The sequence below is a fragment of the Podarcis gaigeae genome (assembly GCF_964106915.1).
Source record: "Podarcis gaigeae genome assembly, chromosome: 8".
NCBI classification, from domain to species: domain Eukaryota; kingdom Metazoa; phylum Chordata; class Lepidosauria; order Squamata; family Lacertidae; genus Podarcis; species Podarcis gaigeae.
The window spans coordinates 20,498,198-20,511,019 of NC_139684.1; the positions used below are offsets into that span (position 1 = coordinate 20,498,198).

Here is a 12,822-nt window from a genome sequence, read left to right on the forward strand (position 1 = left end):
TTATCAACTTGCTGAAACGCAGAGGCAGGCTTGTTTAGTGGTGGCACCACTGTTGCAGAACACCCTCCCTGCTGAAATGCAAGAGACCCCATCAGTATTGGCATTCTGCCGGCTCCTGAAGACACACCTGTCTAGGAAAGCAAACCCTTGAACTGGAACTTCTGATCTTGTTGTTTTAGCCGTTTTCATTGTCATACTTTTTATGTAATTGTCACGGCTTGTGTAATTTTTAATAAGGAGCGTTTTTAAGGTTTATGTGGACTTGTTTTATTGCATGCTTGAATTATGTGTGGATTTTATAGTTGTAGAAGCCATTTTGGCCCATAAATGGCACATGAATTGATAAACAATAAAAACAACAACATCAAGCACCCAGTGACCTTAGACTAGCTTCTGCTGGACTAACCAGGAATAGACAGCCTGTGGTTTTCCAGATGTTCTTGAATTCCAACTCCCAGCCCCAGCTGATGTTCAGGAGTAGATCTGGAGGCCCCCAGGGCTCTGTTCCCCTGGACTGCATGGACCAGTTACTTTAGATATTAAATTGTATGCATGTGTGCTGCACATGAGGGGAAAGGACCAGAGCCAACAAATTCTAGTTTCGTCCCCATCTGCTTCCCTGCGGTCCCACAAGAGGCACCACTGAGCCTAAGGAGGAGGAAGCTGGTGGGCAGGGCCGCCCCCTGGACTGGATGGAAGGAAGCAGGCAGGCCAGGGAGACCTGGCTGAGGACAGACTGAGGTTGGTAGGGCAGCACCCCATCTGCCCTAATGGACCAGCAGGAAACGCAACCGCGAACGAAGCAAGCCAAGACCCCTTCTCACCTTGCAATTGGGCCGAAAGCACCTCCTGTTGCTGCTTGTATTTCAAAGCCAAGGCTTCTGCGGACTTCACCTTCTGCTGGAGGTGGTTGTACAGGAAAGCTCCAGATGCCAGGCAGGCGACGGCCACTAGGCAAAACCCTGTCTGCAAGAGGCCCTTTTGCCTCCTGGTGCACAGCCCAGTCCCCATCCTGGGAGATTCCTTGCCAAAGGATTTATTTCTTCACTTTTCTTCGCCGCTGTACCATCTGGTCCGAGTTTTCATGAGCACCCCAAGAACAGCAACTTGCCCTCTTTCCGAACGGCCAGTCCGTTGAAATAACAATAATAATAATGGTCTTTCTTTAAATTCTCCCAGATGGAGGAGGATCCTTCCTTTTCCTCTTCTCTTTACAGGACCAGGCTGGTTTAACAATCCGCATAGTCTGAGTCAGTGAGAAGGAATAGAGGCTAGGGCAAAGGGCAAGCTCATCTCTTCCCAGCTAGAAACTGCTGGGGTTCAAAAGAAGCCCCAACAATTTAAAAGAAAAAACCTACCAGAGATTGCACCGTTTTATTCCATCTCCTTCCGCTGTTTCCTTTCTTCTCGAGTCCAGGTGTGCGCCCGTGCACAGGAGAAAACTTTTTCTTAAACTTCCTTTTTCCTTGTGGGGGGTTGGGGAGCGCAAAGCAGAAAAAGCAGGATCACAGATACGGATCACCAAAGTTTCTAGGCGCACGGAGGACTTTCCCAGGTTTAAGGAACTTCCTTTCCCGCCCAGCCCCCTCGCCCAGCCCAGCAGCTACACGCACAACACTAGGGGGCAGTTTATTATCGCAAGCTACCCTCTCCCTCCCCTGAAAAACTTGCAAACAATCTTAACACGGAGAGAGGAAGCCGAAGCAGGATCCCCAAGGGAAGCGTGGAAACGGACCAGGAAACTGACCGCAGGATCTGCAGGCGGCTGCAAAAACATTGACTCCTTTTTGGTCTCCTTTCCTCCGGACTCTCCCTCCTCCAACTTGAAACGGGGTGGTGGTGGTGGGAAGGATCGGCTGGGGAGCTGGAGGAAGGATCCAAAAGGAGGAGGAGGAGGACAATTTTGCGATATGCAGAGAGAGAGAGATTGAGAGAGGTGGTTGGCGGCGGTGGAAGGAGGATGCGGAGCTGGGCGGAGCTGAACTAGGAAGGAAAGGGGGCGGCGGTGGGAGCATCAGGGGAAAGGGGAGGGGGTGGAGAGGCGAGGGAGGGGAGGGGAGAGGCGGGGGAGGAGTCGGAGGAATAAGATCCCAGGGATCGCCAAAGAGCAGGGTTGCAATGTGCTTTGCGCGCGGGGCGCGCGAGACTGTCAAGCCCGTTGCGCGCTCACTCGGAAGCAAGCCCCGCTGACCAGCCCCCGGGGATCGCTGCTGAAATCCGGCTCAGTGGCGCGGTTAGGGGATCGCAGATCCCTTGCGCCCTTCCTAACCTTGGCTGTGCCGGCTCCCCAAGATTCCTGGAAACTGCCTCTTGTTCTGTGTTGGTGGGAACTGTAGCAATGCGAGGGGTAAACTATAGGTCCCTGGGTTAGTGAGCTGGGAGAGTTTGTGGCAGAGAGCAGTTCAGAATCAGAGGCAGAAGCAGGTGAGGATGGAGGCCAAGAGGCAGAGATGAGTAAGACTGGTGAAGAGTCAGGGGTGTCTCTCCCACCTGCTGCCACAAGATCCCTCCTCACTTGTCTTCCAGAACCAGAAGAGGGCTGAAATGGGCGGAGCAACAGCAGGCTTTCATGCAGGCCCAGTCTCCGATTGCTTGGGGAAAGCCCTGGAAAGGAAAGCACTTACAGTGGTACCTCGGGTTACATACGCTTCAGGTTACATACGCTTCAGGTTACAGACTCCGCTAACCCAGAAATAGTGCTTCCGGTTAAGAACTTTGCTTCAGGATGAGAACAGAAATCGTGCTCCGGTGGTGCGGCAGCAGCGGGAGGCCCCATTAGCTAAAGTGGTGCTTCAGGTTAAGAACAGTTTCAGGTTAATACGGTCCTCCAGAACAAATTAAGTACTTAACCCAAAGTACCACTGTAGATGGCTATGAGGAGGTGGGAACGTTCAGTCTCAGCAAATTATTTTCATGGAGGAAATCAGGAATGAGCTACTCTGCTCATTAGGCCTCACACTCAGCCAAATCTGCAAAGATCGTGTTTTTTGCTAATAAAGAGTTAACTCCAACTTAGAATAGTGTGATTTGCTGCTGGCTCACTCTTGGACACTTCCTGCCCTCTCCTTAGTCCCAGGGTTTCCCCTTGTAGAACTTGCAAGGAGGAGGCGGCGCAAAATGGTATTACTTGGCTCTGCCTGTCATTGGCTCTGGTGTCACCTACTGCTGGACTCCCTGCCTTCCACCCAAGGATGGGCAGCTGCTGCAGGGATGTTCTGCCTCTGAGCAAAGAGCTTACAGTTCCCTTTTCCCCTGCAAGGCTTTATTTAGCCCCAAAAGCTCTCTATACATCAGGCATAGGCAAACTCAGCCCTCCAGATGTTTTGGAACTACAATTCCCATCTTCCCTGACCACAGTTCCTTTTAGCTAGGAATGATGGGAGTTGTAGTCCCAAAACATCTGGAGGGCCGAGTTTGCCTATGCCTGCTATACACCCTCAGATGAACTCTTAAGGTAATTGCCATCTTGGAGAATCCTCAGTGCCCATCAGGCTTATTACAGACATGACTCGTGGAGCTGCTACTTTGGATATGATACTTAACTACTTAATTGGGGGAACCTCAGGTCAGCAGTCCCGTGTGGCCCTCCAGGCCTCTTTCTGCGGCCCTCAAGACTCTCCCCAGGCCACACCCTTTTCACCTTCCTTGAGCGTCCTTACCTGGCTGGAATGTACCCTTTAACTCTTGCTTGCCTGGACAGAAGTAAATTTACCTTTGTGGCTCTACCTCCTCCTTTTGCTTCTGGCTCTGTCCACCCCTGGCATGTGGTCCCCAGAAGATTTCCTGGAAGGGAATGTGGCCCTTGGTTTGAAAAAAAGGTTCTCCACTCCTATGCTACATAATAAACATTACTATTGTTGTTAAGTATTTTGATGACACACATGTCATGGGAATCAAGAGCGGCCAGATTTGAGGCACCGTAACTTTTGCATAATGGGACGTGGGAGACGCTGTGGGTTAAACAACAGAGCCTAGGACTTGCCGATCAGAAGGTTGGCAGTTCGAATCCCGGTGACGGGGTGAGCTTCCGTTGCTCAGTCCATGCTCCCGCCAACCTAGCAGTTCGAAAGCACGTCAAAGTGCAAGTAGATAAATGGGTACCACTCCAGTGGGAAGGTAAACGGCATTTCCGTGCACTGCTCTGGCTCGCCAGAAGCGGCTTAGTCATGCTGGCCACATGACCCAGAAGCTGTACGCCAGCTCCCTTGGCCAATAAAGCGAGATGAGCACCGCGACCCCAGAGTTGGCCACAACTGGACCTAATGGTCAGGGGTCCCTTTACCTTTAACATTTGCATAGCGCCCCGTGTTCCGATATTCTCCCACCCTCCACCCCCACCTCTTTCTCACGGGGTCTTTGCAACAGTCCAAGTTCCTTTGCAATAGGATCGATACCGACGCAGACCTGAAACCAGCCTCTCTGCAAGAAAAGAGAGAGACAATCAATATTTCAGAATGGCTATAAGGTGGGTCCAGATAGGCATATTTATAGCTAGACTGTTGCATTTTGCTTTTAAAAAAATATATATCCCAGTCTCTCCATCCCCTTTTCAAAGCCAGAAGAAGGAGCATTTCTCTGTGAGATGGAAATTCTTGCTGCGTCTGGCCAAATGGGCACTCTGGCTAATAGGCTAGAAGCAGAGAGTGAAGAGGCTGTTTGGGCCACCCACGCAGCTAAGAATAGCTTGGAGCTGGAGGGAGGAAAACCCATCTAGACCCAAGTTCCTTTTGCAGAAGGCCTCTGAGACAGAGATGGAGGGACCTGTTTGTTTCCGTTTCTCTCGTTTCCTCAACCTTTACATTCAGCTTTTCACATCTACAGTGGTACCTCGGGTTACGTACGCTTCAGGTTACACACTCTGCTAACCCAGAAATAGTACCTCAGGTTAAGAACTTTACCTCAGGATGAGAACAGAAATCGCACGATGGTAGCGCAGCAGCAGCGGGAGGCCCTATTAACTAAAGTGGTGCTTCAGGTTAAGAACAGTTTCAGGTTAAGAACGGACCTCCGAAACGAATTAAGTACTTAACCTGAGGTACCACTGTATTATTATTATTATCATAATCTGTTACATTTATATGCTAGCCTTTACTCCAGAGAACTCAAGGTGGGGTGTGAGATTCTCCCCTCCCTGCTTGACCCTCACAACAACCCTGAAAGGTAGGTCAGGCTGAGAGGCAGCGACTGGCCTAAAGTCACCCAATTTGAACTCGGGTCTCCTCGTCCGGTACTCTTAACTGTTACATCACACTGGCTCTCCCTTTGTTGCAACGATTTCTGGTTTTCGCTTCTTAAACCTACATGAAAATTGGTCAGTGTTTTAGTGCAAGTTTCTCCCAATATGCACAAATTTCCATACTTGTTTATTTTACAAAATTGTACATATACTGGTTGATTGTTGTAAAACCTCTGAGGAAATTTTAAAATGATCGATAAAACTGTAAAAACCAATTAAAGGCCATTTAAAGACAATTAATATTTTTTAAATGAGATTAAAACTTGTCAACATCTGCGTCTCTTAGCTTTTGAACTCCAGATTAATTTTGAGATAACCTGGTCAACACATGTTTTGCACATTTCTTCCTCAAGAATATTTCTTCTCTAAGCCAATGCTTTTGATGTACTTAAGCATGGAATACTAATATGTCATCTGAATAGTGACATCTAGGAATTCTACAATTCTAGGAATTTGTGTGCTTTTTTATTTTTTATGTTTCCCCTTTCTTTTTTTCTATGTGTTTTTTTGATATAGCGGTATGTTCATATGTGTATGACATTCACTGATATTTTAAGGGATGTGGGGGGAATTCAATTCAGTGGGCCAATCTGTTCATTTCAATTTCTGTCCATCTCTCTGTTTTTCTACTCTTGAATCCAGCTGTCCATATTTTCACGTCAATTTGCAAATTTATTTTTCAAAGTCCTCATGAAAACCCACAGGCGTTTTAGTACAAACTTCTGCCGATCTACACATTTGTGTATTCAATTCTGCCACACACATGCATCGTTGCAAAGCAATTTTCCCCAAATAGAATGTATATTATTTTCACCACTTATATGCATTTTAAGGCATACTTTACCCCAGTACAATGCAGCTCTTTTACACTCATAACTTAGGCTGGAGTCGTTGGCACTGCAAAATTCAGAGAAGTACAAAACTGGACTGTCTTCCTGTTCCCTTATTGTTTGGAAAGTACAGATTAGGTAGATTTGCTTTAAAATAATAATAATAATAATAATAATAATAATAATAATAATAATAATAATTTTTTATTTATACCCCGCCCTCCCCAGCCAAGGCCGGGCTCAGAGCGGCTTACAAGCAATAATAAAAACAAGATGAATGATTACAAACTTAAAAACAAAAATAAAACACAACAATTAAAATAATGGAACATTAAAATATTAAAATGTAGCCTCATCGCAGGAGGAGAAGGAAAAGAAGGGGAAAAAAGAGAGGGGGGGGGGAGGGAGGGAATCAAACTGGCTCCAAGCCAAAGGCCAGGCGGAACAACTCTGTCTTACAGGCCCTGCGGAAAGAAATCAGATCCTGCAGGGCCCTGGTCTCATGAGGCAGAGCGCTCCACCAGGCCGGAGCCAGAGTTGAAAAGGCCCTGGCTCTGGTCGAAGCCAATCTAACTTCCTTAGGGCCCGGGACCACTAGGGTGTTGCTGTTTATGGACCTTGAGGCTCTCCGTGGGGCATACCAGGAGAGGCGGTCCCGGAGGTACGAGGGTCCTAGGCCGTGAAGGGCTTTAAAGGTCAAAAGCAGCACCTTAAATCTGACCCTGTACTCCACCGGGAGCCAGTGCAGCTTGAAAAGCACTGGGTGAATATGCTCCCATGGCAGAGACCCCGTGAGGAGCCTCGCTGCAGCATTCTGTACCCGCTGGAGTTTCTGGGACAGCTTCAAGGGCAGCCCCGCGTAGAGCGAATTACAGTAGTCAAGCCTGGAGATGACCGTCACATGGATCACTGTGGCCAAGTCAGGGCGGGAAAGGTAAGGGACCAACTGCTTGATGCGGTGAAGGTGGAAAAATGTCGCCTTGGCTGTTGCTGTAACCTGCGCCTCCATGGAAAGGGAGGCGTCAAGGATTACACCCAAACTCTTAACGGAAGGCAATGGCACTAATTGGGCCCCCGCAAGAGAAGGGAGTTGGTCCCTCATCCCCATGCCATCCCGACCTAGCCATAGGACCTCTGTCTTCGAAGGATTTAGTTTCAATCGGCTCCCACGAAACCATCCAGCCACAGCTTCCAAGCATCTGGTCAATGTGTTTGGGGCCGAGTCGGTGTGGCCATCCATCAGCAGATAGAGCTGAGTGTCATCAGCATATTGGTGACAGCCCAGCCCAAAGCTCCGGATAATCTGGGCAAGGGGGCGCATAAAGATGTTAAAAAGCATTAAAATGCCAACTGTTTCCAATTTCCCCTCCAACCCAAGGAACGACGGCCGCTGAGATTGTGGGATCCTTCCTAGAGGCAAAAGATTCCTGCACATCCAGTGGGGTTGGACTAAATGACCCTCCGGGTCCCTTCCAATTCTATAATTCTAATGTCACGGCAAAGCACACCCAAACACCATTCCAAGCTCACCTGCAGCTTCTTAAGAAAAGTCAGCGGAGGTCCAGTCTGAGTCATCAAACAAGAAGCCATTTCTCTCTTAAGATATGCAAGGGCACTTCTCAGCTGCTTTATAACCCAGCGCAGACATTCTGCATTTTTATTAGGAGCAAGGAAAATTCCCAACTCCTGATGGTAATAAAGAACAGGTTTGAGGAAAAAACAAAGTCAGATCCAGGATCTTTGCAGAGGCCACAGGACCTGTGTTTTCTCCCAGGGGGTGGGGAGATGGCATGCTTGGGCAGCTGCTGAGACCAAAAATACCCCTGCAATGTTGGGCAGGGACACTGCTGACTCCGGGAGCCTGCTGATGATGAAAACATAAAGAGCTCCAGTAAATTAGCAAAAATGTATAAGAAGAAGAAGAAGAAGAGTTTGGATACCCAGTAGTGATGTATGGAAGTGAGAGCTGGACCATAAAGAAGGCTGATCGCCTAAGAATTGATGCTTTTGAATTATGGTGCTGGAGGAGACTCTTGAGAGTCCCATGGACTGCAAGAAGATCAAACCTGTCCATTCTGAAGGAAATCAGCCCTGAGTGCTCACTGGAGGGACAGATCCTGAAGCTGAGGCTCCAAGACTTTGGCCACCTCATCAGAAGAGAAGACTCCCTGGAAAAGATCCTGATGTTGGGAAAGATGGAGGGCACAAGGAGAAGGGGACAACCGAGGACGAGATGGTTGGATAGCGTTCTCAAAGCTACCAGCATGAGTTTGACCAAACTGCGGGAGGCAGTGGAAGACAGGAGTGCCTGGCATGCTCTGGTCCATGGGGTCACAAAGAGTCGGCCATGACTAAACGACTAAACAACAGCAACAAGAATGCTTCCTGTCCTCCAAAGGTCATCGCTGATCGATGCAGGAAGCTGCCTACACTGAGTCAAGGCCTTTAGATCCCCAGGTCAGTAGTGTCGGCACTGGCTTGCAGTAGTTCTCTGGGGTTTCGGGCAAAGAACATTCCCAGCCTGACCTAAAGATGCTGCCAATGATCGGACCATGGGCATTGCAAGGGACTTAGCTGCCCACCCCCAAATCAAGTAAACAAATAAAAATACTTAACTAAAAGTAGAAATAATCAGAATATCTGAAATCGAAATGCTCGTGGAGGTCGCTTAAATGATGTCATGGCGCATTCTAGCGACAAAACTGGCAACCCGACCAATCGCACGGCAGGTAGCTCCATTCTGGAACAAGACAGGTGGGTCTCCTGCTGCCCTCCCAACATAAATTCTGGACGTACCCATGGGGCAGACCTGGGATTGGCCGCACACAATTCAGGTGCTTTGCTGCTTAGGTGCAGCTGGCAAGCCAGATGCAAAAGCGGGGGCAAGAGTTGCTGCCACGTTAATGGTTGTGTTCAAGAGGGAATTTAAGCAGCTGCACACCTGTGGAAATTCCTTATTCTACCAATTAAAGGTGCAGGAGCCCCTCAATTCCTGCTGTTAAAGGTGCAGGAGCGCTGCTACACTTTTCCACCTGACCATTCTTCTCCCGAGAGAGAGGGAGGAATTACTAAGTTCTTCCCCTTCTCCACAGCGGAGGCTGGTCCAAATGGGGCACCTCTCCTCACCCAGTCCACAGCTGCCTGCCTATCAGCTTCTGCTTCCTTAGTCTCAGTGTTGTCCTCAGCTGCAAAGAGGATGGGGACAAACCTAGAATAATACCTGGCTCCACTTGGCTATGGCTAGCCTTCTGCCTGTCTTTGACTCTGGCTCCACCTCCTGTTTGGCTCCCTGCGTTTTTGCCCTCAGCTTCTGCACTATCCCCATTGAGGGCAGAGAATGCAGATTCGCTTTAGGCCGCCCGACAGCTCAGTTGGTAGAGCACAAGGCTCTTAACCACAGGGTCATGGGTTAGCAATTCTATGATATGAAGGATTCTACGATATCAAGGGAAAACAAACAGCATCTTACAGCAGCCCCTAGTGGTTATGAGAGCGACATTCACCGTTCCGGCAAAGGAGGCAGTTTGCCAAATTGCACAGCGCTGTGCCTGCTCTGTTTTCAGCCTTGGTTGTAATATGGCACAGCCCTCCATGAGACTGTCGACCCAAATCTGGGCTCTACCACTTCCGAGTGACCTGGAAAACGAGGAGGAGGAGTTTGGATTTGATATCCTGCTTTATCACTACCCTAAGGAGTCTCAAAGCGGCTAACATTCTCCTTTCCCTTCCTCCCCCACAACAAACAGTCTGTGAGGTGAGTGGGGCTGAGAGACTTCAAAGAAGTGTGACTGGCCCAAGGTCACCCAGCAGCTGCATGTGGAGGAGCGGAGATGCGAACCCAGCTCCCCAGATTACGAGTCTACCGCTCTTAACCACTACACCACACTGGCTCTCATCTTCAAAGCAGCTGGGGTGGGTGTGCCCTATATAGAAAGCTAGCTTCCCAAGGATCCTGCCCAACCTCCTCCCTGACATGCTCCTCTTCTGTGTGCATCATGCCATGTGTTTATCTCTAGCTAGTATTGATTGCAACACATCTTTGGAATGCTTTTATATCCTTGTTTTTAACCATTGATTTTTCTACCCAGAATTTTAACATTCTGTTTTGTATTTTTGTAAACCACTTAGAGGCTTGGCTTTCTGTTTTTACAACTGTTGTAAACAAAATCTGCCCTTATTCCCTTATGGGGGGCACAAGAGCCCTTATAAAGTCCTTTGTAGGTTCTCCATCGGTAGGAGAAAATAACAGAGGCCAACCAGAGAATATTGAGAAGCAAAGCAGCTAGTAAGCCTGATCTTTATTGAACTGTTGCAACAGGGTGCTCCCCTCACACGCAGGAAAAAGGAAGAGGACCCAGAACCAAGGTGTGCCTGCCCTTATATAGACATTTTAAATTGCTTTCTCTGGAGCTCAAGACCACCCCTCCATACATCATACATACATCTTCACAGAAGGGATGTAACCCAAGACCACCCCCCACAAACATCACAGAAAAGGCGGTCTACAACAGAAATTTGAATGTTGTTTTCCCTGTCTGCCAGGTTATCTGATAATGCCTTATCTGATTGCCTTTCCCGGTAGTCTGGACATTCCTTTGAGATGGTGATTACCTAATTCCAGAGACAATGGGAAGGTTCCTTCACCCCCTCCCTCATTGCAGAGAAAACATTTGGTCAGTTTGGGAGTCAAAATGGTTTCAGGACGGTCTTCCTGCGCTGCTCCAGACATGTGGTCCACATATCTATGTAAGTGCTTGGTTGGTACACTTATGAACATTTTTTATATATAAAGGTAAAGGTAAAGGGACCCCTGACCATTAGGTCCAGTCGTGTCCGACTCTGGGGTTGCGGTGCTCATCTTGCTTTATTGGCCAGGGGAGCCGGCGTACAGCTTCCAGGTCATGTGGCCAGCATGACTAAGCCGCTTCTGGCGAACCAGAGCAGCGCACAGAAACACAGTTTACCTTCCCGCCAGAGCGGTACCTATTTATCTATTTGCACTTTGACGTGCTTTCAAACTGCTAGGTTGGCAGGAGCAGGGATCGTACAACGGGAGCTCACCCCGTCGCGGGGATTCGAACCACCGACCTTCTGATCAGCAAGTCCTAGGCTCTGTGGTTTAACCCACAGCGCCACCCGCGTCTTATATATATAAGACCTTAAATTTTTATTACACAACCAAATGGTACATAAATTTTCTGAAATGCATAATGTGCACAGTATTTCCTGAATTATTGCATGCGCCCACACAGGACAGGGTTTCTAAATATTGAGCCCTGGTGCCCCAAGCACACAGTTGGCGTCTCAGAAATATCTGGCCGGTGACTTGCAGAAATGATACGTGAGAGTGCATTGTTCCTCAGCCTGACCCAGCAGTCCCTTTTTTGTGTGTTTGCTTGTTTAACTGGCTGCGATTGTAATTTTGTCTTTCTCCTGAGCTTTTTTTAAAAAAAAAATAGAGGCAATGAACACAACTATGTACTTGGCAAATATTTACACTTTGCCTTGATAAATGAGGCAGTTAAACTGCAAGCGAATGATGCAGAGGTGAAATTTTTTTTTTTCCTGCAGGCCTTATTGTTTGATTGCTTCTCTACCCTCCCACTCTGTGGGATAAACCCAGCGATGATTGTTCTTCCCTCCCCAATATTTGGACTGGGATAATACTTGTCTGGTTTTGTTGTTGTTTAGTCGTTTAGTCATTTCCGACTCTTCATGACCCCATGGACCAGAGCACGCCAGGCACTCCTGTCTTCCACTGCCTCCCGCGGTTCGGTCAAACTCATGCTGGTAGCTTTGAGAACACTGTCCAACCATCTTGTCCTCTGCCGTCCCCTTCTCCTTGTGCCCTCCATCATTCCCAACATCAGGGTCTTTCCCAGGGAGTCTTCTCTTCTCAAGAGGTGGCCAAAGTATTGGAGCCTCAGCGTCAGGATCTGTCCTTCCAGTGAGCACTCAGGGCTGATTTCCTTCAGAATGGAGAGGTTTGATCTTCTTGCAGTCCATGGGACTCTCAAAAGTCTCCTCCAGCACCATAATTCAAAAGCATAAATTCTTTGGTGATCAGCCTTATTGATGGTCCAGCTCTCACTTCCATACATCACTACTGGGAAAACCATAGCTTTAACTATACGGACCTTTGCCGGCAAGGTGATGTCTCTGCTTTTTAAGATGCTGTCTAGGTTTGTCATTGCTTTTCTCCCAAGCAGGCGTCTTTTAATTTCGTGACTACTGTCACCATCTGCAGTGATCATGGAGCCCAAGAAAGTAAAATCTCTCACTGCCTTAAACTCGGTCTTTGCTGGATCTCGTGCTGATACCTAGGCCCTTTCTCTGGAGGCTTCAACACCTTCCAGAGCTCCTGCAGTCGACCTGTTCATTGAGCATGCATCCAGGCCTTCCATAAACCACAGGTTTTCAACCAGTGGATCGGGACCCACAGGTGGGTGGCCAGGCTATCCCAAGCATGTCACGGTGAAGCTGTTGCCACTGAGACTGACCAAACCCAAAGAGCGCTACATGCGGGGGCCTGTTCTCTAGTTCCTAGTCTGTTTCTGGTTTTAGGCTTCTCCCAGAATAGAAATATGCTGAGGACTAGAATGCAGAAGCTGCAGTGGGTACCTCAGCTGTGCATCATGGTAAAGGGACCCCTGACCATTAGGTCCAGTCGTGACCGACTCTGGGGTTGTGGTGCTCATCTCGTTTTATTGGCTGAGGGAGCTGGTGTACAGCTTCTGGGTCATGTGGCTTGACTAA

The 12,822-nt window shown here is 48.4% G+C and overlaps 2 protein-coding genes across 3 annotated transcripts in view; both read right to left on the bottom strand.

The window, feature by feature from the left end:
• The window catches only part of LOC310850754 (uncharacterized protein), a 41,338-nt gene extending 39,369 nt beyond the window's left edge, over positions 1 to 1,969 (bottom strand). The window contains exon 1 of one of the 2 annotated variants that reach the window (XM_083752656.1): positions 825 to 1,969. In XM_083752656.1, the coding sequence (XP_083608782.1) occupies positions 825 to 1,011 (187 nt within the window). In that variant the 5' untranslated portion in view covers positions 1,012 to 1,969. The remainder of the gene's footprint in view (positions 1 to 824) is intronic. The other variant, XM_083752657.1, reaches the window with a different exon arrangement.
• CDK11B (cyclin dependent kinase 11B) overlaps positions 1 to 12,822 on the bottom strand; it is a 235,201-nt gene that overhangs the window by 84,457 nt on the left and 137,922 nt on the right. The window lies entirely within an intron of this gene.